The sequence below is a fragment of the Nicotiana sylvestris genome, chromosome 3 (genome assembly GCF_000393655.2).
Source record: "Nicotiana sylvestris chromosome 3, ASM39365v2, whole genome shotgun sequence".
NCBI classification, from domain to species: domain Eukaryota; kingdom Viridiplantae; phylum Streptophyta; class Magnoliopsida; order Solanales; family Solanaceae; genus Nicotiana; species Nicotiana sylvestris.
The window spans coordinates 174,903,595-174,928,209 of record NC_091059.1 but is presented as its reverse complement, the minus strand read 5'-3'; the positions used below and the strand labels follow the sequence as shown (position 1 = coordinate 174,928,209).

Genomic DNA, 24,615 nt, shown 5'->3' with positions numbered 1-24,615 from the left:
GTGATCGGACGCCATGTTATACACACATGGTGGTAATGTATTGATAATTAAAACTGAAAAGTGAGAATAAAATAAGAGTAACGTCTTGGTAAGACGGCTTAGCCGATCGGGCCGTAATCGGACGCCATGTTATACACACATGGTGGTAACGTATTGATAATTTATACTGAAAAGTGAGAATGAAATAAGAGTAACGTCTTGGTAAGACGGCTTAGCCGATCGGGCCGTGATTAGACTCCGCTCAAGGAAGCGGTGGTAATGTGGATGATGATGCAACGATAAGGAATGCCCCAACCAAAAATTTCAGAAATTATGTGAAAACTATGTGGACCTCTTATATTATTGATGTGATTCTTATTTGAAGCTTCGTTGTCCTTATGATTTTTTTTACTCTTGTATGGTTGTTCTTTCTAACTGGATGGCATTTAGTTATACGTACTAGTACTATTCTATGGTACTAACATCCCTTTTGCCGGGGGCGCTACATTTTTTTAATGAATGTAGGTGGCTCCATAGCGGATAGTGCTGATCGCGCGTAACGGATCATCCTCATCTCAAAGTCTTGGTGAGCCCCTTTCTCCTTCAAGGGGGTTATGTGTACATTTTTTGCAATAGATATCCACTTTTGAGGTATAGCCGGGGCCTTGTCGCCGGCATTGTCATACTTGTCTTTTGCATCCTTAGAGGCTCCGTAGAAATATGTGTGGGTTATGTACGGGTGTTCGATGGGTCTACGAACTATGTTATAATTTTAGCTCTCACTTCTCTAAAGTATAATTGTATGGAATCTTGGAAACTTAACTACGGTTTAAGGTTGTGATATAAAATGAGCTAACCGTGTTGAATGTACTATCTTTCCCTATTGTCTAAATAAAGGAAAGCATGGCTTCCTTATTCATATTGAGATGGGTAGAAAGTGTTTGATAAGGCTTGATTAGTTGGGTTCACTCGATTGAGCGCCGGTCGTGCCTCCCGAGATTGGGGCGTGATAAACTTGGTATCAGAGCCTAAGGTGTTAAAGTGTCCTAGGATGTCTCGGAGTCGTGTCTAGTAGAGTCCTTCTTATCGGTATGTTGTCGACCACATCTATAAGTTGGAGGGTACATGGAAATTTTAGGAATGTTACCCTTCTTCAACACTCCAGATCGTGCGATAGAGCTTGACTATGAGATTATCTTCTAACACGTGCTTTAAGGTTCAAGGTTAGTTTAGATGATCTTTCGTCTATTCCAAGTAATGTTGTCATATGACATGACAAATGGGCAAAGGCCTGAATATTAAGGAGATGGCACATGTATCGTGTTGAACGAATGGTACGAATATATGAGATACGTACATAGTACCAGAAGCATACTTTATTCAAGAAAAGTGTTAAAAATGATTACCACCTCCAAAGAGACATTGACTTGATAAATGAGACGTGAGCTTATATGGCACATGTGGATAGTGTGGGAAGTATATATATGATCCTAAGGTGTAAAAGAAAATTTGTTATATAAGCATGTGGTATATGTAAGGCATGACCAGGAGAGTAATGACAAATATGTAGGTCTCTCACGGGAGACAAGAAGTTATGAAAGGAGAGTCAATTGAACCCACGATAAGAAGACCCGTGTACAACGAACTTTATAAAAATCCATAAGTGTACGAAGTGATATTACACTCCTAACGGATATTGACATGAGTAATTTGAATCCCAAGCTCATGAGACTGAATAAGAGAAAATAACTTATGAGGTTAATACCATGGCGACTTAAATCTCCCAAGTAGTTGAACATATACACAAGGGCTAGAGACATGAGACATATGTTCCTCAAGTTGCTAAATTCAAGACCTGTGTCGAAATTTGGGACATTCGCCGGATGTGGGGGAGGAAGGGCCATGGTGAGGTTGCTAAAATACAATGAAACAAGAGTAGGACCATGTAGCTATGATGTTTGAGTATATTGTTGAAGACATGTGCTCAGTCTATAAAAGTGGTAAGGGATAACATGATTCTCTAAAAGGATATGCTAATGATATACCACTAGTACCCAAAAAAAAGGGGGTGGAAGGTTAAGAAAGGTAAAATTTTCATACAGGGCAATGTGAATGATAGGGTCAACAATCCTAGAAACTAAGAGTATATTTTTAAAGGGATTTTATACTTGTTAGAGGGTCAGGAACAATGGAACCTAAGGAAGTACTATAGTTCAAATGTATAGATTTGCGATTTAACCAAAGTTTCAAGACGTTAAGAAAGGCGGAACGAGTGGGAGAAATAAATGTGATGATATAATAACCCAAGAGGGTATTTGGGCTTGATGGAGAGCCTAAAAAAATCTTACAAGCAAAGAAGTGTTAAGTGATATGCGGATGAACACACTTTCCCACGGATATCCTAACAAAAGTTAAGAGGTGAGCGGGATGAAATAACTAAGGGAAAAGACCACGTAACATATGGAAGAATGCATGGCTATTCACTAGCTAGGAAGAATGAGGTGAGAAGAAATGGGGACAAAACCTATAAATTGAGATGATCATGGTTATCATAAAATATCTTGTATCAGAATGGTGGACTCGCTTAGAGTATAAGTGTTAATAAAAGTTATAAAGGACTAACCGTAATGCAACCGACTTGGGTGACACCGAATATCAACTAAAGGATCTAGAGATAGTTCATGTCTACATACAATGGAAAGTGAGACTATTGGAGGTGAAGTTGTGGTATGATAAACTCACTAAACCAGGAACAATAATATTACAAGTTCACGGGAGATAGACAAGTGTGTGGCACAGTAAGGCTATCGATTATGCACTATGATCAAAATAGAATGGGAATGAATGTTTCAGTTAGAAAGAAAAGATGGTACCAACATATTGTCCAGGACAAAGGGCGATAAAAAAAAATACAACACAATCTACCCAAAGGGCAAATGAAAGGTTCAAAATAGATCGAAAGAGGATGAACACTTTTTACGGACCAGACATGTTTAACAGGGTAACTCTTAAACCGCAATATCAGGGAACTCTATTGGTAGCTACAATATGTGGAATGAGGTGAGTTACTCATCGAGGATAGAATCAGGTGGACTAAGTCTTACACTTAAGAGTAAAACCAAAAGTCGTAGAAGAATTGAGGAGGATCTCAAATTTCAGAGAATGCCCTTCTCGGACCAGCGACTCTTCCTAAATTATATACATATAAAGGGTGTTGATATGTGTTTGGGCGGTGTTTAACCGTAAAGAGGGATCGTGAGAATATTCACAGGGGAAGTAGTGCGGTTTCTTAAATTCTATAAGGCATATATGGGGAGAAGAGGTTGGCTAAGAAAAATCGGAGCACAATGTTACCTTACATTTGATGCAATGTCGTGCAAGTTGATGTTATCAGGGTATGTGCGCAAATTAGCAGGTGTTATTCATTTGAGACAGAAGGTCCTATGAAAAACAACTCATTCAGTAATGTCTTTTATTGAGAATTTGGAAGAGTTAGTTGCAATTATTCACAGAAGATTGTAACCATATCAAGGAAATTATTGAACAACTCAATTACTATGAGGTCATATGTAAGAGAAATGTTACAAAGATGGTCCACTATTGATGCAACATGGCCAGGTGATCGCTTATGCTTCAAGGCAACCCAAGAACCATGAAAGGAACTATTCGGCACATGACTTAGAACTTGCGGCGATAGTTTTTGTATAATGATTTTGTGACATTATGTGTATAGGGTCCACGTGGATGTATTTATGAACCACAAGAGCCTTCAATATATTTTTAAACAAGAGGAGTTGAATCTGAGACAGAGAGGATGGCTTGAGTTACTCAAGGACTATGATATCAATATTCTCTATCACCCGGGAAAGGCCAATGTTGTGGTGGATGCTCTTAGCCGGAAATCTATGGGAAGTTTGGCTTACTTGGAGGCATATCAAAGGTTGTTGGCCAGGAAGGTTCACCAATTGGCTAGTTTGGGAGTTCGTCTTGCGGACTCTAATGAAGGATGAGTAATTTTACAGAACAGAGTTGAATCGTCACTTCTGGCAGAAGCGAAAGAGAAGCAATACAACGATCCATTGTTGGTACAGCTGAAGGAGGGAACTCATAAACACAAGACCACAACTTTTTCTTTTGGCATTGATGATGGTACCCTACGGTTCCAAGGGCGCCTATGTGTTCCAAATATTGATAGTCTTCAGGAAAAGATTTTGGCAGAAGCTCACACTTCCAAGTATTCTGTACACCCAGGTTCTACAAAAATGTATCATAATCTCAAAGAAGTTTATATGTGGAATAACATGAAAAGGGATGTGGCGGACTCTGTGGCGAAATGTCCGAACTGTCAGCAAGTGAAAGCCGAACACCAAAAGCCTAGAGGATTATTACAAAGCATAGAAATTCCAATGTGAAAATGGGAAATAATCAATATGAATTTTGTGGTAGGATTATCGTGCACTACGCGCAAGTTCGACTCAATTTGGGTAATTGTGGATCGATTCACAAAATCAGCGCACTTCTTGCCAGTCAAATCTACTGACACAGCGGAACAATATGCTCAACTATTTATCAAAGAAATAGTCAGGTTGCATGGCATTCCAGTATTAATCATTTCAGATCGAGGGGCTCAATTCACGACAAACTTTTGGAAGAAATTTCAGAAAGGTTTTGGTACTCAAATAAATCTTAGTACAACCTTTCATCTACAAATTGATGGGCAAGCAGAGCGGACCATTCAAACGATTGAGGACATGTTGTGTGCTTGTGTTCTTGATTTCAAAGGTAGCTGGGATGATTATTTGTCACTCATAGAGTTTTCTTATAACAACAGCTTCCATGCTAGTATTGAGATGGCACCATTTGAGGCATTGTATGGTAGGAGATGTAGATCTTCCATTGGTGGTTCGAGGATGGGGAAGCTGAATTGAAAGGGCTAGACCTTGTGCATCAAGCTATGGAGAAGGTTAATATTATTAAGGAGCGATTGAAAACTGTTCAGAACCATTAAAAGTCCTATTCGGATGTTCGTCGAAGAGATTTGGAATTCAAGGAGGATGATTGGGTATTCTTGAAGGTTTCCCCCATGAAGGGTATCATGTATTTTGGAAAGAAAGAAAAGTTAAGTCCGAGATATGTTGGGTCGTACAAAAATCATTCAAAGGATTGGTTAGGTGGCGTACAAGCTTGAGCTACCACCTGAGATATCATTAGTACATCCGGTCTTCCATGTGTCTATGTTGAAGAAGGTAGTGGGAGATCCGTCCACTATTGTGCCAATTGAAGCTATTGAGGTTAATGAAGAACTATCTTATGAAGAAATTCCAGTTGCCATTCTTGATAGGCAAGTCCAGAAATTGAGAAAAATGGAAATTGCCTCCATAAAAGTGTTATGGCGGAACCAGCAGGTTGAGGAAGCCACTTGGGAAGCTGAGGAAGAAATGAGAAAGAAGTACCCACATTTGTTTGAATAGTTATGTAATAGCTTTTATGCATTTGGTTCATATGAACTCTCATCTTTTGATTTGATCTATGTTAATCTATTCCATTTTGGTTATATATGTTGCCTATGCGGCCATGGTTGGTGTTGTACAAGTTATGTTATGTCTATGGAACATGTATATGTTGTTAGGATATGTATCTGGGGCCCTCTGACAGGTGGATAGGCCTAGTTACAAAGGAAACTCTGGCGAAATTTTCGGAAATTTAAGGAGTTAGCCAAATTCGGGGCTGTTGATATATTTCATGATGTGAAAAAGCTGAAGTTACATAAAGATGGCTAATCAATGAACCTTGATCCTCATTCGAGGAAGAATGATCTTAAGCGGGGTAGAATGTACAGCCCCAGAAGATGTTACTAAGTAATTTAAGATTTCGAGGTGACAAGGTAGGCTAATTATTTTATCTTGCGTGCAAATGAGGATTCATGATATAATGGATATCAATTGTATATGTTAATAAGCGTATAAGTCATATTATAAGTGATTTGGGGTCTAAGGAGAGGCCTAGGTCTAAGCCAAGTTGGAATATTTCATAATAGACTAAAGTTGTAAATGAGTACGCACAAGACCTCATTTTGGACAAGCATATCTCCATTTATATAAGGTTTTTTGCGGTTCACAACCTATCAAATTAAAGCTCTTTGAGTCTAGTTTCCGACGCATCAAACAATTCGTCATTTGGAGGTGTATACAGAAAGTTATGACCGTTTTCGTGTCCCTTCGATTGCCAGCGTCTTGGGTAGAGCCGGGCGCTAGCCGTGACGCCAAATTTTTTTGAGAAATTGGAATCAGCGCCACAGGCAACGCCCAAGACATTATATACTCATTTCGGGGTTCATTTTTACCCATAAATCTTGGCCGAACTTTGGGGTCTTCCTTCACCCTCTCAAACCTTCAACTCCCCCAATCTTCAAGGTAAGCAACCCCATTAACTTGGTGTGAAATTACATCATTCCTACACTAGTATTGATGAAATCTACTCATAAAACACATATATCTTCAAGAAATTCCTTCAAGAAATCAAAGGAGGGTTTGCAAGATTTCTTCCAAAAGGTAAATCCTACACCCTTAGACTTACATATATGGATATATTATGGGAATATGAGTATGAATTAAGTATTGTAACTCATGTGATGGTGATTGGAAGCTATAGGTGCCTAACCTAGGTTGTGTTGGTGTTGTAGAGATTGTGAGATGGGTTATTGAGGTATGATTCTTGGGTTTAATAGTATTATGTATACATGCATGTACAAATTAGGTTTGTGGGAATATTTTTGAACATAAATAAGTAAAGATTGGGTTGGGGAATGAAGGAAATCTTGTAAAAGAGATTTGAAATCAAGATGCTCAACTAGTATTTGATAAAATGATCAAATGAGCTGAAACCATGAATTCTTTCCTAATTTGTGTTCAATTTTGTTATGTCTCAAGTAGATTGGGATTGCTAGAATTTCCGGAACGTCATAGTAATTTAAGGAAAGCTTAAACAAGGTATATATGGCTAAAAACCCCTCCTTTTAGAAATTGAGCCTCCATGGTGGCCGTGCAAATGTTGTAAGCCCGTAATTCGATTGATGTAGTACTTGTTTTGTCAAATAAATTGATGTTGCGAAAATGTATGTGGAAGATTCTTCTCCATGTGTTTAGTGTGTTATTTTTTGTAAATTGAGGATGTGTGGAAAAACATGAGCTATGTGCTAAATGCCTAAATGTCAAGTCAAGGATACATTGTGATTAATATGTCGAACTAGATGAATTTCTCTCTATGTTTATAACTTAAATTGCTTTTGTATGTGCCTATGATCCTAAATGGCAAGATAAATATTGAAAATGGGAATAATGCGAAATGTGAGTTATGAAATGTGGTAATTGTGGCCCCAAGTGCCGAGAAACTAATTCATGTGAATCCAAAGATTAAAGTGAGATGATTAACGGAAAAGGATAACGTCTTGGTAAGACGGCTTAGCTGATCGGGCCGTGATCGGGCGCCATGTTATATACACATGGTAGTAATGTATTGATAATTGAAACTGAGAAGTGAAAATGAAATAAGAGTAACATCTTGGTAAGACGGCTTAGCCGATCGGGTCGTGATCGGACGCCATGTTATACACACATGGTGGTAATGTATTGATAATTGAAACTGAAAAGTGAGAATGAAATAAGAGTAACGTCTTGGTAAAACGGTTTAGTCGATCGGGCCGTGATCGGACCCCGATCAAGGAAGCGGTGGTAATGTGGATGATGATGCAACGATAAGGAATGCCCCAACCAAAAATTTCAGAAATTATGTGAAAACTATGTGGACCTCTTATATTATTGATGTGATGCTTATTTGAAGCTTCGTTGTCCTTATGATTTCTTTTACTCTTGTATGGTTGTTCTTTCTAACTGGATGGCGTTTAGTTATACATACTAGTACTATTCTATGGTACTAACGTCTCTTTTGCCGGGGGCGCTACATTTTTTTTAATAAATGTAGGTGGCTCCATAGCGGATAGTGCCGATCGCGCATAACGGAGCATCCTCCTCTCAAAGTCTTGGTGAGCCCCTTTCTCCTTCAAGGGGGTTATGTTGTACATCTTTTGCTATAGATATCCACTTTTGAGGCATAGCCGGAGCCTTGTCGCCGGCATTGTCATACTTGTCTTTTGCATCTTTAGAGGCTCCGTAGACATATGTGTGGGTTATGTACGGGTGTTGGATGGGTCTACGAACTATGTTGTAATTCTAGCTCTCGCTTTTCTAAAGTTTAATTGTATGTAATCTTGGAAACTTAACTACGGTTTAAGGTTGTGATATAAAATGAGCTAGCCGTGTTGAATGTACTATCTTTCCCTATTGTCTAAATAAATGAAAGCATGGCTTCTTTATTCATATTGAGATGGGTAGAAAGTGTTTGATAAGGCTTACTCAGTTGGGTTCACTCGATTGAGCGCCGGTCGCGCCTCCCGAGATTGGGGCGTGACACAGAACTCACACTTCGAAAACTTAGCATACAACTAACTATCCCTCAAAGTCTGAAGAACCACTCTAAGATGCTGCTCGTGCTCCTCCCGGCTACGGAAATAGATCAAAATATCATCAATGAAGACTATCACGAACGAATCCAAGTAAGGCCTAAACACTCGGTTCATCAAATCCATAAAAGTTGTTGGGGCATTTGTCAACCCGAATGACATCACCAAGAACTCATAATGCCCGTACCGAGTGCGGAAAGTTGTCCTAGGGACATCGGATGCTTTAATCCTCAACTGATGGTAACCAGATCTCAAGTCAATCTTCAGAAATACCTTGGCACCCTGAAGCTGATCAAACAAATCATCAATCCTCGACAATGGATACTTATTCTTGATTGTAACCTTGTTCAGCTGCCGGTAATCAATACACATTCTCATCGTCCGTCCTTCTACTTAACAAACAACACCGGCGCACCTCAAGGTGAAGCACTAGGTCTAATGAAACCCTTTTCAAGCAAGTCTTGCAACTGCTCCTTCAACTCTTTCAACTCGGGCGATGCCATACGATACGGCGGGATAGAAATGGGCTGGGTGCCCGTAGCCAAATCAATAAAAAAAGTCAATATCCCTGTCGGGTGGCATACCCGGCAGGTCTGAAGGGAATACCTCAGGGAACTCACGAACAACTGGCACAGAATCAATAGGAGGAACCTCGGTACTAGAATCATGAACATATACCAAATAGGCCAAACACCCCTTCTCGACCATACGCCGAGCCTTCATATATGAGATAACATTGCGGGTAGAATGATCAGGAGTCCCTCTCCACTCCAAACGAGGTAAACCCGGCAAGGCTAAGGTCACATTCTTGGCATGAAAATCCAAGATAGCGTGGTAAGGTGATAGCCAGTCCATCCCCAATATGACATCGAAATCAACCATATCCAGCAGAAGCAAATCTACACGAGTCTCAAGACCCCCAATCACAAATATACATGAACGATGGACTCAATCTACCACAATAGAATCACCCACCGGTGTAGACATATAAATAGGAGCACTCAAAGAATCACTAGGCATGACCAGATATGGTGCAAAATAAGATGACACATAGGAGTATGTAGACCTTGGATCAAATAAAACTGAAGCATCTCTGCCACAAACCAGAACAATAGCTGTGATAACTGTGTTGGAAGCCTCAGCCTCGGGCTTGGCTAGAAGAGCATAACATTGGGCTGGGCCCCACCACCCTGAACTACATCTCTGGGATGTCTTGCTGCTGGCTGGCCTCCACCTCTAGCAGCCTGAGCTCCACAGCTAATACCTCTACCTCTATCTCTAGCACCTCTATCCCCACCTCTAGCTGGCTGGGCGAGCTGTGGAACACTCGGTGCCTGAACCATGGCACGGGAACCCTGATGCTAAGAGCTGCTCGGTGCTCGAGGGCAAAACCTAGCAATGTGATCCATATCACCACAAGTGTAACAAGCCCTCGACTGTTGAGACTGCTGACCCTGACGACCTGAATGACCACCCTGAAAACTCTGAAGCGGCGGTGTACTAATAAGAGCTGGTGGTGCACTGTAGGACTGCTGATTAGAATACTGCACATAGGAACCACGACCACCTGAAGCACCGTGAGAAACCTGAAGTGCTGACTGAAAAGGTCTAGGAGGATGGCCTCTACCATACGAATCTCTGCCTCCAAATGAGGTACCACTAAATCGGCCTGATTGACGAGGCCTCTTGTCAGACCCCCGACCACCTCCCTGTGATAGAACCATCTCAACTCTCCTGGCCACATTGGCCGTCTCCTGGAAAGAAATCTCACTCCCAGTCTCCCTGGTCATCTGAAGTCGAATCGGCTGAATAAGTCCCTCAATGAAACTCCTCACCATCTCTCTCTCGGTGGGAAGTAAGATAAGAGCATGACGAGCCAAGTCGATGAATCTAGTCTCTTACTGAGTAACAGTCATAGAACCCTGCTGGAGACGCTCAAACTGCCTCTGATAGATCTCTCTCTGAGTAATAGGGAGAAACTTCTCCAGAAATAGCTGAGTAAACTGTCCCAAGTCAAAGCTGGTGATCTAACTGGTCTAGCCAAGCAATAATCTCTCCACCAAGTCTTGGCGGATTCAGACAAGCGAAAAGTAGCAAAATCGACCCCATTGGTCTCCACGATCCCCATGTTCCCGAGAACCTCATGACAGTTGTCTAGATAATCCTGGGGATCCTCAGAAGATGCACCGCTAAAAGTAGTAGTGAAGAGCTTGGTGAACCTGTCCAACCTCCACAAAGCATCGGCAAACATAGTTGCTCCATCACCGGTCTGAGCTACCACACCCGGCTGAACTGCTCCAACCGGCTGGACTGCTAGAGTCTGGAACTGGGGAGCAACCTACTCCGGAGTGTGAGTAGCAGGAGTTTGGGCTCCTCCTCTATCCTTAGAGATGGCTGGTGCTACAGGAAGCAAGTCTGCCCGGGTGACACTCTCCATAAGGCCCACTAGACGGACCAGAGCATCCTGGAGTACTGGGGTAGCAATAAACCCCTCTGGGACCCGAGTTGGGCCTACCGGAACTGTCGGGGCTGGAACCTCATCATTAAAGTTATCCTGAGGCTCCACCGCTGGAGCTGCTGCTCTGGGCTGAGCTATGCCCCTGCCTCGGCCTCTAACATGGCCTCGACCTCGCCCTCTACCCCCCGTGGGAGCTGCTGTTGGGGGCTTGAGCTGCTGGTCAGTGGATGAGGAAGTGCGTGTTCTCGCCATGTGCGAAAGAACAGAGTAGAAATTCAATTAGCATTGAGAAACCAAACTGCATGACAGGAAGGAATAAATGTGAGGTTTTTCCTAACTCTGTAGCCTCTGGGGGATAAATACAGACGTCTCTGTACCGATCCCTCAAACTCTACTAAACTTGTCTGTGAACTGTGAAACCCATGTAACCTAGAGCTCTGATACCAACTTGTCACGACCTGGATTTTCCACCCTCGGGAGTCGTGATGGCACCTACTAATGTGAGCTAGGCAAGCCAATTATTTGAACAAATTACTTCTTTATCCATTTTATACTCTTTAACAATTATAAAGTCAAAGCGTGTGGACAGCGAAAAATTACAAAAAGTGGAAGAAATGCAGTAAATTATCTGAATATATATGTCTAATACAACTCTTTGAACTTCGACCACCCAGAACTGGTGTCACGGTACCACAGACGATCTAAAAATGCTACATACAAAGTCTGAAAATAAACAATACACTGTTTCTGAATTAAGGAAATGAAACAGGAATAAAGGGATAGAGGGAGACGCTAGGGCCTGCGGACGCCTGCAGGTCTACCTTGGATCTCTGTGTGGATTGAAGGCAGCCATCCTATCTACGGTCCAAATGCTGTTGCTCTGGGATCTGAACATAATGCAGAGTGTAGTATCAGCACAACCGACCCCATATGTTGGTAAGTGTCTAGCCTAATCTCGGTGAAGTAGTGACGAGGCTAGGATCAGACTACCAAATAAACCTGTGCAATTCAACTATATACAGCAAAAAAGAAGAACAGTAATATACAGTCAAGTGTGGGAGGGGTAACATGTTGCGGGGGAACTATCAATTTAGAATAGAAAGACAACAGGTAATTGAAAGAAACAACGTATCTCAGATATCAACAAAGAATCAGAAATCAATAAGTGCACGACATCACCCTTCGTGCTTTTACTCTCGTCCTCACCAAATCAATCAAGTAATAAAAATATGCAAGGCATCACCATTCGTGCTTTTACTCTCGTCCTCACCATATAATTAATATAATCGATACAGAATTGTACATCGTACGACACGGCATCACCCTTCGTGCTTTACACTCTTTCCTCACAAATCATACACGGCATCACCCTTCGTGCTTTAACACTCTCTCACCAAAACAATACACGGCATCACCCTTTATGCTTTAACACTCTTCCTCACCCAAACAACAATCACAAATAATAGGGCAAGGGAATAAATGAAATTACAATACGGATCCCGGCAAGGGAACAATAGTTCAATAATCAAGTCCCGGCAAGGGAATAACATCAAAAAAAGCATCAACATCCCGGCTAGGGAGATAACATCAAAAACAACAAATTCCCGGCAAGGGAGATAATATGATGATTCTCTTCTCTTTTTTCACTTTTACTTCACAACTCACATCACAACTTTGAGCAAATGCTCTAAAAGGTTCAATTTCCACTTATACTTTCACATCTCATTGTACAACTTGAACCAACTCTCCTCAATGTTCAAATGTTACAATATTTCCACAACTTTGCCCAACAATAGAAATCATTATCAAGGCATGAATAATACAACGAAACCATAATAATCACAATATAAGACTTACGAGCATACTTGACACCAACGTATAGATACTCGTCATCATGCCTATATGTCGTACTCGACAAATACCACATAGCAAATAGGACTCGACTCCTAATCCCTCAAGCTAGGGTTAGACCAAACACTTACCTCGATGGCACGAACACAATTCAAGTCTCTATTATCGCTTTACCTCTTGATTCCACCACCAATTCGTTCGTATCTAGCCACAAGTTACTTAATTATATCAATAAATGCTAAAGGAATCAATTCTAATGCATGAAAATGAGTTTTTCAAAGTTTTACCCAAAAAATCAAAAATCGCCCTCGAGCCCACATGGTCAAAACCCGAGGTTCGAACCAAAACCCGATTACCTATTCCCCACGAACCCAAATATATAATTTGTTTTGAAATCGGACCTCAAATCGAGGTCCAAATCCCCAATTTTTTAAAAAACCTAGGTTCTACCCAAAACACTCAATTTCCCCCATAAAAATCTTCGATTTTGAGTTGAAATCATGTGAAAAGATGTTAATGATTGAAGGAAAGGAGTTAAAATTGACTTACAATCGATTTGGAAGAAGAGTTGTCTTTGAAAAATCGCCCAAGAGTGTTATGGTTTTGAAAGAATGTGAAAAATGAAAGATTTCCGGCTAAGTTATAAAATTGCAGATTGCAGATATGGGAATTGCGACCAGGGTTCGCAATTGCGAACCTAGACTTCTACTAAGTTCGCATTTGCGACTGAAGTCTCGCATTTGCGACCAAGGGGGATTCCAGGCAGTTGTCGCATTTGCAACAGTCACTTCGCAATTGCGAAGAAGGCAGCCCAGGCCATATCTCGCATTTGCGACACATTGCTCGCATTTGCGATGCGAAGCCTGCAGGCCTGTAGCATACTAGCAATTCCCTAAGTTAAAATTTCACTTTATGGCCTATCCAAAACTCACCCGAGCCCTCGTGGCTCCAAACCAAACATGCACACCAACCTAAAAACATCATACGGACTCGCTCGCGCATTCAAATTACTAAAATAATGTCAACAATTATGAATTTAGCATCAAAATCATGAAATTTCTCAAGAACTTCAAATTTTCCATTTTTCTCAAAAACGATCTGATTCACGTCGTTTCAAGTACGTTTCTTACCAAACTTCACAGACTTATCTTAAATCACATATAAGACCTGTACCGGGCGCCGGAACCAAAATACGGGTCTGATACCATCAAGTTTTAAACACTTTTAATTTCCAAAACTCATAAACAATTTCAAAAAATAATTTTCTTTAAAAATTCATTTCTCACACTTGGGAACTCGGAATTCGATTCCGGGCATACGCCCAAGTCCCATATTTTCCTACGGACCCTCCGGGTCCTTCCAATCACGGGTCCGGGTCCGTTTACCCAAAATATTGACCGAAGTCAACTTAAACTCATTTTAAATGCAAAATTCATCATTTTTCGCAGATTTTCACAAAATTGCTTTCCGGCTATGCGCTCGGACTGTGCACGCAAATCGAGGTGATGCCGAAAGAGGTTTTTAAGGCCTTGGAATGCAGAATTCACTTTTAAAACAAGCGATCACATAGGTAGTCATTTACTTTTGTACGGAGACAAATGTGTTTAATTTAAAACAGTTTCGTGATTTAAAATGCTTTGCAATATTTGGTTATGTTAATATTTGAAGACAATCGTCCTCAATAGGCGAACAAATTTATGTTTAAGAAGCTATGACTTTCACTCTTACTTTATATTATTGCTTCTTCCAAATGTTTACATTGTTATCAATATATACTACTCATTTATATTAGGAAACAACACTACATCAATGTCCCACCTCCCATCTTCCACAACTTCATCATATGCTGTCGACCTCCATATCTAATCAATTATCGAAAAGTTATCTAAAAAGTATTTTTTTTTTCGTAAAATTTTGGACAAGTAATTGGTCACACCATAACCCAAAAATACTTTTTTGGAAAAATGAAAGCAATGGTTCGGTTGATTTGCTCATTGTCTTCACTATGTGGTAGACATACATCTCTCATAATCATGTCATTGCATATAATTGAGTATTCACAAGGTAATTGCTCTTTACATGTAAACCCCACTGAAGTAAACAAATTATCTGAATACATCAAAAAAAAATACAAAGTAGACAAAAAAAAAGAAGAAATATGATATGAATCATGAATGAGCAAATTAAAGCAAATAGAAATTCTCAAACTAATGGTCTTTCCGATCTATCTGATGAACTCTTGCTAAGGTTAAACATGCATGTTCCTGTAGATATTTGCTTCTCTTTATATGGAGATTTAACTGGTGACATATTGTTCACATTCCAGTATTTACTCCCACTTTTAAACTCTTCTCCATAAACCCAATTTCCCTCTTCTTTTTTCTTCTCAAATCCACCAGTCTCTGAACATGAAATTGTAACCTTTCTCCAGTTGCACCAGATTCTCAACATAATATAAAGCAAAACCATGCATATGACAGTGGCAGTTAACACAATGGCAACAGTAATCCCTACAACACCAGCATTTGACAGCCGCTTTGTCTCTTGTCCCTTTAATTCAGAACAGGATAATAACGGTGGGCCACATAACTTATTATTACCTGTGAAAGAGCTCAGTGGAAATCCTGAAAATGTGGAAGGAATTTGGCCCTGGAAATGATTGTATGATAAATTGAGCCTATGCAAACTTGATAACTTTTCAAGTGATGGTGGGACTTTTCCTTCAAGTTGATTGAATGAAAGATTTAATCTTTCTAACTTCACAAGATTTCCAAGTGATGAAGGAATTTCACCAGAAAGGTGATTTTTGCTCAGGTCTAATATCACTTGTAACTCGGATAGGGTGCCGATTTCATAAGGGATTGAGCCACTCAGATTATTCTCAGAAAGCCTTAGCTCATAAAGCTTCTTGCATTGTTGAAGAGTTGAAGGAATGGAACCAGAAAGATTGTTACTTTGAAGATCCAGGACATTTAAACTTGTGAGATTTCCCAATTCTGGTGGTATGTTACCAGATAATTTATTGCTACTTAGAGAAAGTTTGAGCAATCGCGGACAGTTGCCTAGTTCTTCTGGAACTGTTCCAGTGAAATTGTTAAATGAAAGATCAAGTTCGCCAAGACCTTCTATGACTCCTAACCAAGTGGGGATTTTCCCCGAAAATTGATTAGAGCTGAGGAGAAAATGACCAAGGTTTTTTAGGCCAGAAAAGGAAGGTACTAGATCTCCGGTCAAATTGTTGAATGACAAATCAAGGAACCTGAGATCCTCAAGTTGTCCAAGTTCAGAAGGGAGTTCACCAGTGAAAAAATTATTAGCAAGGCGAAGACGAGTTAGGTTTTTCGACAAGGCTAGCTCAGATGGGATAGGACCAGAGAAGCTGTTGTTTGTTAAGTCAAGAACAGTCAAGGAATGTGAACTAGCTAGAGGAGAAATGCTTCCACTAAACTTATTATGAGAAAAGTTAATAATGCTGAGATTTTTTAAAAGGGAAAGAGATTCAGGTAATGGACCTTCAAAGGAATTGTTGTAAAGAGTAATCAGGTCCAGTTCTGAGAGAAATCTGAAAGTTGGTGGAATTGATCCTGAGAGTTTGTTATCAGCCAAAGCCAGTTTTTGAAGCTTACTGCAGTAGCCTAAGCTTGGCGGGATTGGACCGGACAACTCATTCTGCCTCAGCTGAAGAATAACAAGATTCTTAAGCCTGCCAATGGTAGTAGGAATAGAGCCTGAAAATTGATTACCAAAGAAATCAACGCTCGTTAAGCTGGAGCAGTTTGTCAACTCTATTGGTATACTTCCTGACAACTGGTTTTCATAGAGGTACAGTTCACTCAGCCTCTGAAGCTTTCCTATTTCAACTGGAATTCCACCAGAATGCATGTTATGAAACAGGTATAAATCTTCCAGGTTAGTCAAGTTTCCAATTTCAGGCGGTATAGTTCCAGTAAAGCTGTTATTGTTGAGCAGGAGATCAGTGAGATTTTCTAGCCTGTCGATGCCTCGTGGCAGCATTCCTCCAAAGTTGTTACTGGAAAGATCCAGTTGTCGTAGGGACGTGCAATTTAGTAGCTCCAAGGGGAAGCTTCCGGATAGCTTATTCTCAGCCAGAATAAGTAGGCTTAAGCTTGAACCGTGGAGGCAGAAGTTACTCGGGATGCTTCCTGTTAACAAGTTTCCAGAGAGAGCTAAAGTCTGAAGATTCTTCAGCTGAGTGTTGAGAAGAGATATGGTTCCTGAAAGATTGTTGTTTGATAAATCCAATTTCTCAAGCTGAACCAACTGGTTAAGCTCGAAAGGAATTTCGCCCTCCAAATCATTGCCATACAAGTTTAAGTACTTCAAATTGGAAAGATGTCTCAGCTCAACAGAAATTGAACCAGAAATGCTGTTGTTGGCCAGGTTCAGGATTTCGAGCGATTCAAGCTGACTGATTGAGGCAGGAATCCGTCCCCTAATCCTGTTGTTTGATGCTGCAAAATTTTGAAGATTTTTGCAGCCGCCAATTGATTCTGGAATGGGGCCAGTAAGACTGTTTTGCTGCAAGTCAAGATTTTTCAGATGTTTTAGATTACCAATCTCATTTGGTATCTTTCCACTGAACTGGCAATAAGCAAGAGCCAGGACTCTCAACTCGGACAAGTCACCAATTTCTGGTATCAATTGACCTGTCAACATATTGGCTCCAATTCTAAGAACTTGCAGCTTTCTCAGATTACCAATCTCTACAGGAATTTCACCTGTGAGAAAATTGGAAAAAAGAAGTAATTCCTCCAAGTTATGAAGCTCTCCTAATTCAAGAGGGATTGTTCCATTAAGAAAATTGTCTGATAAATCAATCACTCGTAGAGAAGTGAGATGCGCGAGTTCTGGAGATATTGAACCTTCTAGTCCTGAAGAAGAAAGATTCAGGCTCACTATATGAGATTGATCATTTGCACATGCCACTCCATTCCAGGTACATATGCTTGTTCCTTCAGACCAGTTTTCAAGAATTCCATATGGATCAACAAAATTTGACTTTATTCTTAAAAGCCAATAAGCATCAGATTGGCCATCTGGAGAAGAAAGAGCTAAAACAACACTAAGTGTTGTCAAGAAAAGCAAAAGATGAGAAAGATGAAAGTTTCCCATGTTAATATTTGAGAATGGAAAACAATCTTGGAACTTAAATTGAAAAATGCATGATTTATGAAAGAATTTGTGGACTTGTTTTTAGCATGAAACTCATATATTTGATAAGAGAGATATACGAGGAAAATTATCAAGTGTCCTTAGTTGGCAAGGCAAAAGGAATTTGGAGTTTAAATAGTTTGACAGAAGTAGTCCTGCCTAATCATCTTTCTAATAAAGTTGATGACAATCAGCATGAAAAGTTTTCTTAGTTTAATAATAGTTTTTTAGTGTTATTATAAGACTCTTCCCTCTTTTCACTTTCAAAGTTCTAGGTAAAAGGTGTGATATTGTAACCTTTTTTTCTTTTTGGTATGAGGGTAATCATAGAATTATGGGCATATGTTAGTAGCTTTTTAGATGATGAAATGTATGAAGATAAGATAGTGTGATGTCTATGTTGAAAAATACTTCATAAAAGAACAAAAAAAGATATGGGAAGAGTCCCACTTGCCCCTTTAAAACAATCAAGAAAAAGTGGGCCTTTTTCTAGAGCTCTAACTTTGAGGCCTCTGAATCAAGTTGATGTATTTTCTTGAATTAGATACAGAGAGAATGTTATGAAAATTCTTTGGAATCTATTGCAAAAGTTTAGATCAGGTTTGACTTTTGAAGAAATTTGCTTAAATAAGCTTCACCCTTTTGTCAACTTAAATTGGTGTAACTCCATTAGTATATAATTTGTGAAAAACCCTCTAGCTTGCTCTTCTTTATCACCTCCAGAATATTTAACTTGAATCCTGGAATTTCTCCATCAAAACAACAATTTTGTTGTTCTATTTTTTTTTTCTCTGACTTGGATTTCATTTGTCGTATAGATTTCAAGATTTTACAAATTTAATGAAATTCTTGAGGAAATGTCCTAAATAAATCTTAACTTATCAACTAGCCAGTAATCATGCACTTATCAAAATTAGCCAAGCACATATAAAAATAGAAACCAAATAAATAAGGATTCTTTCTCTCCAAGAATCACACGCAAAGATCTCCTTCCATATTTTTAAGCGCGATCAGCAATATTAGATGCAAGACGGAAATGAACTTTCATGGATTAGATAACAAATAAGGTGATGAAATATATATAAGCAAAAGGGACCTTTTTCAATGGGTATGGTTGGAATTCATTAAAAACATACTTATGAGTCAATATACAAAATTTGAGGAAGATTGGAAGTGATTTGGATTGATTTGATATAAAAAATTCGTACTAAAATCGAGTTAAAAAAATTCTTCTCCGGATACATGTATCTCACACACATGTATACATGTGATACATATTTAATATAAATATGATACATATATGATATACAAATGATACACGGTGTTATACATATATCATATTTTTTTCCATGTTCATATTCTACTTCGAATTTTTAATTCAAACCACCTCAAAACTCTACCAAATCATCCCAAAAGTGAGATTTATACTGCTTAAGATGTATCCAATCTATTCCAACAATACCCACTCAAAACAAAGCAAAAAAATTGATTTTATTTTTGCTACAAATAGCTAGTTGACTAATATTGGTAATATTTTATGAATTGGCTAATTTTTATACTAACTTACTTATGAGCTGAAATAACCGGTAATATCTAGGAATAATGACGTGTGTACAGAAACGAAAGTAAGTCGATAAATTCTAAACTGTAGCACAAAGACATGTTTAATTTGATATAACCTGGAGATGTTGAGAGCCCACCTCTCATGAGATTAAATCTAAGGAGAATTTTAATTACCTACCAAGAAATTGAATGCAATTTTACAAAAAGAAATATAAAATTTAACAACTCCAAAGTTTCATAACCGCGTGGTCCTATTCATGACATATAGTACGAACCCAAAAATTAAGGTAGCAGCGCTATCAAGTTGTTGTATTAAACTCGAGCCTATCAATTTTTTTTCATAATTTGGTATAATTGTGTGTCAAATTGTGATTGGAAATTTGCATGCAATTATTCTCATTCCTTTAACCAAATCTCACCTAATACCACATTTAAAATAACTAAAAAACAGAAGAGCAGAGCAACCACATTTGAATTATCTCAAAGAGGGAGCAGTTAGAATTTAATGCTTTAAAATTCAAAATGACCATGTGAACTATTTTTGGTTGTATTAAGATCAAGAAATGTTCAGTTTTTTGTCCACCTGTGCCTATTATTAAGGCTTAAATGTGAAGAAACCATAATTTTATGAGGACTTATTCCTGCCAAAGAAGAACCCAAATACATAAGGACAAATTAGTTAACTTTATTCAAGGGATCTCCTTTAACAATAACATGAATATCTACTTAGTTTTCAGATTTGCTTATTTCTTGAGGAACCCTAGAGAGAATACACTTGCTTTCATCAAGAAATTAACCAGAGATCGCACCATCAAAACTACTAAACAAGCAAAATATTCACTTTCACTCCTAAAATATGTAAAAATTAGCGACGGACAATAACAGTAGCTAAACAGAAAAATTTGTAGTTAATATTATTTAGTGACAAATTAGCGAGATATTATCAAGAAATTCTATTAGCTACGAGCGATTTTGCGACAAATTAGCGACGAAGTTCATAGATAATTTTAATTTTTCTGGTAGTGTTTGTAGATTATGTCACCCTAGTGTTTAATCAACTTCCATTTCCTCCACAGGCAATGCAAGTATTGATCGGGAAAAAATGTCACATTTTCAAGAAAAGACACATCCATTTAACCCATTTAGAGGTTGGATGGTTGGGACATCCTATTTTTAAAAATAAAATTTAAAAAGCATGAACTTTTTGTACGTCGTATGCCCACTTGAAATATTTCCGGACATTTTGGTAAATGGCGATGGAATTGTTAGATCTGATATCTCTTTTAGAAGGGTGGAATTGAAGTATCGTGTTGAACAATTAGGTGTAATTGTTGAGTTTTACAAGGATGAACTCAACGGCGTCAGTTATAATAATGGCAACAAAAAAAAAGATAAAAGGTTGTGGTTCAACAACCTTTGGACATTAGGGAAATATGCTTTCAGTTACTTATCTTTACCCAATTTGAGCATTTTGTCTAAGGTTCCACCTGAAGAAAAACAAATAGAATGAAGCCACAAAAGCACACCAACTCTAGAATTAAGAATGAACGAAGGGATAATTGACATTGACTTCTTAAGACCATGGGTCACAAATAAAAGGATATAAATCCAATAGAGAAGGTGCATTCCATTCATTATTTTAATAGCAACTAGTCACTATATTATGGAGATAATAACAATTTAATTATTCTTTTAATTTGTTGAAATTGGGAGACTTTTCTTCATGAAGAGAAAGACAATGATATTTATGATTCATTGACATTGAAAGTATGAAAAATATCAATCCATTATAGGGAAATAAATAAATTCGGCCAGGCAACGTCATGTGTTGAATTTTACGTGCTAAACCGTCTCCTCAATCAAGAAGTTGACTTCAACTTTGCACTAGGGGCAGGGGTGGACCAAAAAAAAAGGATAGAAATTGATATTAACTTCTGTCCCATTTGATTTTTTGAAAACTAAATTAAAATCATCTATAAACTTCGGGCATAAAAACCCCGTGGAAGAAGGGGAAAGGCCTAGGAATAGCAAGTGGTGCTGGTGCGGGTGCGGGTGCGGGGCGGATTTTTTCTTAACTCGCAAAATTTTAACCTGTCCCGCCCCGCATAGCAATTGCATCCGCGTTCACCCACCCGCATTCATATCCGTGTCCACCCTCCCTGGCCCGCCCCACATACGTGTTTTTATTATTTTTTATTTTGTTAGTTTTGATTTTTTTAATCTTTTGATTGGAAGTTTTTGTAAATTTTTATGATATATACTCGTGCTTTTTATTGATTTTAAAGATTATGGAAGGCTTCAGCTATGGAAAGAAAAAGATAAGATAGTTATGAGAATTAAATCCTGTGCATATGCTGTAAAAGTTACTTAACAAAAATCATTGATATCATAATATCTCTTTATTTTTTAACTTTTTATATTTGATAAATGTATATATATGTTAATTTTACCCTATTCAAGCTTACAATAGGAATGCAACAAATCTTTGTCAGGATCAATTAATAGATTTTTTTCTGTTATGTAGTCACGACTCGCGTATTTGAGCAAAATAAGGACTAAAATTTTGATCAATAAAACATATTTATAATTAATTAATAATTATGTGTTAGATATTACATTATGAGAACTTGTCATAAAAGAATAAAAACTTGGCGTGCAAGTATTGGGTTCAAAGTTCAAACAATATGAAATTTTATTTTGCTTCAATATATTACGTTGAATCAATTTCATTTTCAGAAAGTCCGAAAATTGAGTTTCTTTCTTTGATGAATTTTTTAAATTTGCACCCGCATAGATTTAATTTTTCTTTTATTTCGACCCGCACCGCACTCGCATGTGTCTAAACTCACCCTACCCCCGCCTCATTGCCATTCCTAGAAAAGGGATCTTTGTAACTAGAAAACACACATTTCTCAACAGAAATCTATATATAAATATAAAGTTGGGAATAGAAAAGGTGATGTGGCACTTTCCTGTGACTAGCATTTGTATTTATCTATTTTCTCTTCATTTTTTGCAATTTCTCCTTCATTCTTTATCATTTGTTTGGATTTTTTAATAGTTTGCTTCTTCTGTCCTCCCGTATTATTACTCACTTATTTATTGTTGTATGCAAGTAACTGTGCTGTAAGTAATGGAGGCATTGAAGAGGTGTGACTTTTGGGGGCAATGAATAGTAGCAGGAAAGGAGAAAATTCCGTAATCCAAAAGTATGGTGCTGTAATGTAACGGTGGAGGCAATAAATTATAGTAGCAGTAATTGAGGAAAACAAATAGTCATTTTCTTCCTAAGACAAAATCTCTCTTAACACTACATATAGCACTGATAACATAGAGAATGCTCAATTCATACCAATTGAAAAACCAAGCTTGCTTACTTGGGACGCCCATGGAAGACATGCATGGTCTACCACAGTGTTCATGGTTGTATCACTAACCGAAAAAACAAAGCCTACAAGAAGCTACACGTCCTTAGCCCATGAAGCAACTAAATACATCGTTGGCACTTGAATGAGATACTGGTGCACCTACTTTTTAACATCTCTATGTATATATGTGATTCGTCTGTATTGGAAAAGAATGTATAGTGTATTTTGAATATATGGGAAAAACTCTTTCATTTATTTTGGTTAATGTATAATGGATAGAAACACGATAGTTTAAATATTATTTTTTGTTTAATATTATTTACATATTTCATTGTCCTTCTATCTTCCTATGCTTTTTAATTGCGTGTCAAAAGTCATCGAAAAATAAACAAAATAACAGCTACTATATATGTGACCACTTATTTTTTATTGGTGATTGAGATGATCTTGACAAAAAAAAAATGAAAACTTAAAAGAAAAAGAAAGATAATATCAACAAGATAAAGAGTTAGAATTAATGCATAGAAAGCAATTAAAAATAAATAATAACATGGTAAGGAAACTAACAAAAAAGTTTATATGCATCAAGATGTAAGTAAATATCAATCATTAAAGTATATGCATTTCGCAAGAAAACATATATATTGATATGTCAGAGTTACAAAGGTGTAACATGATGAACTCAATAAAAACGATAATTGTGTAACAGTAATAGTTGTGTATGTATATAACCGATATAGAATTTATACAAAGGGAAAGGTTTAAAATGTAAGGTAATTTTTTATTTTAGCAGAAAGAAGGTTTTGAGATGATTTAAAAAGTAGAGCATTTAAGTCTATGCCACATTGTAAATTTTAAAATTATGTACAAATATGTAATCTATTTTTTGTTGCTTATTTTAGTATTTTACATGTACCTTCAAAGAAAAAGATTTCATCGTGCAAGTTCTAAATTTTTGTGTTGCTAAGGGCAAGAGGTGGTCTTCCTAACGATGTCTTATCAATAATTGTAAAGTTTGTATTTCATCTTCTCAAGTTTCTGGAAAAAAATCTTCTCAAAGTTTCATTTAAATAAACCTTCATCTTCTCAGCTAATTATAATTTAAGATTCTTTTCGTATAAATTTTAAGATGAAAGTTATGTAATATTAATTTTAATTTTTGGTTTTAATATTATTTTATTAAATTTTATTTAGTCTTCCTTAATTAAACAAAGCTTAAATAAGCTTTCATCGTAACATATGATATATTATAATTTATATTGTAGTATATATTTTAACTAAACCAAAATTATGAATTAATCCAAAAGTATGTATTTATACTCCTAAGTTTTCTCTTTTTAATAAAAAGAGATATATTGTAGTACATAAATTCATTATACTCTCTACTAATCTTTCTAAAAATTTACTATGCATTATAAATCGCGCGAAGCGTAGATAAATTTACTAGTTATTGATAAAAACTTACTTATGTTTACGTCATATCAATGAATGCAAGCCACATATCTTTCATATGTTCAATTATCACTAAATCGTAGTTAAGTGATGTATATTCTCATTTTAAATAATAAATTTTAAGTGCTAAGATTAAATTGTATAATTTGGTACAAAAATAGAGTGCGCTTTAACCAAAATTATAAGCCATTATAAGACTCAGACTTGTTAGATAATATAGGAAAATTCAGTAATCATCATGCCAATCTCTTAAT

The 24,615-nt window shown here is 37.7% G+C and overlaps 1 protein-coding gene across 1 annotated transcript; it reads right to left on the bottom strand.

The window, feature by feature from the left end:
* Positions 1-14,827: 14,827 nt before the first annotated feature.
* Positions 14,828-18,476, bottom strand: LOC104215686 (LRR receptor-like serine/threonine-protein kinase GSO2). Its single transcript, XM_009765544.2, has one exon. The coding sequence runs from the start codon at positions 17,937-17,939 to the stop codon at positions 15,009-15,011; it is 2,931 nt and encodes a 976-aa protein (XP_009763846.1). The 5' UTR covers positions 17,940-18,476; the 3' UTR covers positions 14,828-15,008.
* Between the last annotated feature and the right edge of the window lie 6,139 nt (positions 18,477-24,615).